At 35.6% G+C, this 2,015-nt stretch overlaps 1 protein-coding gene across 1 annotated transcript; it reads left to right on the forward strand.

Annotated features, from left to right (window-relative positions):
* The first annotated feature begins 468 nt into the window (after positions 1 to 468).
* LOC128049984 (olfactory receptor 4P4-like) lies at positions 469 to 1,398 on the forward strand. Its single transcript, XM_052642293.1, is given in 1 exon segment — positions 469 to 1,398. A coding segment is annotated over 1 exon segment (930 nt).
* Positions 1,399 to 2,015: the final 617 nt, after the last annotated feature.

The following is a 2,015-nucleotide window of genomic DNA, read 5'->3' on the forward strand; positions in this document are numbered from 1 at the left end:
AATCTGGAGTTATGTTCATTAAACATAGTTTCATGATATTATTGTGTTTTAATTAATTTTTATTGGACTAGAGTTGATTTACAATGCTGTGTTTACTTTCTACTGTACAGCAAAGTTAATCAGTTATACACATAGATATATCTGTTCTTTTAGATTCTTTTCCCAATGGGTCATTACAGAGTACTGAGTAGAGCTCCCTGTGTTATAGAGCAGGTCCTTAACAGTATCCATTTTATTTATAGTAGGTTGTTTATGTCAATTTTAGTCTCCCAGTTTATGTCTCCTTCCTTTCCCCTTGGTAACCATAAGTTCTCTTTATTTACATCTAAAACTCTATTTTCATTTTTGCAAATAACAGAAATAACAGACATTAGTGTTATTATAGGTTTTCTCCATGAATGTTTCTAATACCAACTTATGCATTATGTTCTTTCAGGGGACTGTTATGCCTTTTTACTGCACTGGACCATGAAAAACAGAAATAATGTCACTGTGTTTATTCTTTTGGGACTATCTTAAAGTAAGAACATTGAAATTTTCTGCTTTGTCTTATTTTTATTTTGCTACATTGCTATTTGGAGGGGAAATTTGCTCATAATGATTTCTATTATATGCAGTCCTCTTATTGACCAACCTATGTATTTCTTCCTTAATTACCTCTCACTCTCTGACCTTTGCTACACATAGATGGTAACACCCAAACTAATGACTGATTTACTGGCAGAAAGGAAGACCATTTCCTATAGTAACTGTATGACACAGCTTTTTATCCTTCACTTCCTTGGAGCCATCGAGATTTTTACCCTTACAGGGATGGTCTATGACCTCTATGTGGCTATCTGCAAGCCCGTGTACTACACCATTGTTATGAGCAGGACAAAGTGTAACACAATCATCATAGTTTGTTGTACTGGGGGACTTATACACTCTGCCAGTCAGTTTCTTCTCAGCATCTTTTTACCATTCTCTGGCCCCAATGAGATTGATCACTGCTTCTGTGATGTGTATCTTTTGCTGAAATTGGCTTGCATGGATACATACAGGATTGGTCTCCTGGTAGTTGTTAATTCAGGTCTGATTGCATTGTTGACTCTTGTTATTTTGATGGCTTCTTATTTTCTGATATTACACACAATCAGGGATTACCCTGCAAAGAACTGCACCAAAGCTCTTTCCACTTGCAGTTCTCATGTCACTGTTGTGGTCCTGTTCTTTGTGCCTGTCTTCTTCATTTACATTAGACCAGTTGAAACTTTTCTGGAAGACAAAGTGTTTGCTCTTTTCTACACCATCATTGCTCCCATATTCAACCCTCTGATCTGTACATTGAGAAACTTGGAAATGAATAATGCTGTGAAGAAAGTGTGGTATCATCAATTTCTTAAGAAAGGGCAGTAACCTGCATGAAAAAAAAAATTCAGAAAGTCACTTTAGGGCTAAAAATATCATGGGCCCTGGATAATATGGGATGATATACAAGGAGTTTACAGTGATTGCAAAAGCTGGGTACAGAATCTTCAGCATTTTCTCAGGTCTCTCCTGGTTGGGAAATTTAATTTTTTTCATGTTTATTTTCCCTCTTTTTTCTTCTCATACCTGTCTCAAGAATTCCTTAATTTGACATTGTATTTTGACTGTGCAATAAAATATTTTATTTCTTCATATATATATATATGAAAGTTTTTTTTTTCTTTTGAAATGCTTAATTTTCTAGGAAATGGTAGGTGGAGAATAGTGGAAAGTGGGTGTGTTGATAAGTTTTATTCAAATTTACTAGATTTAAGTAAAATAATTATGTCATTTCTTAAAGTGAAAGTAGTAGTCATGTCCAACTCTTTGCAATCTCATGGACTGTAACTTGCCATATTCCTCTGTCCATGAAATTCTCCAGGCCAGAATACTGGAGTGGGCAACCATTCCCTTCTCCAGGGGATACTCTACACCCAGAGATCTAACATGGGTCTTCCATTTTGTGTGAAGATTCTTTACCATCTGAGCTAACAGGAAAACCCTCT

Source organism: Budorcas taxicolor, chromosome 6 (assembly GCF_023091745.1).
Source record: "Budorcas taxicolor isolate Tak-1 chromosome 6, Takin1.1, whole genome shotgun sequence".
Lineage (NCBI taxonomy): Eukaryota > Metazoa > Chordata > Mammalia > Artiodactyla > Bovidae > Budorcas > Budorcas taxicolor.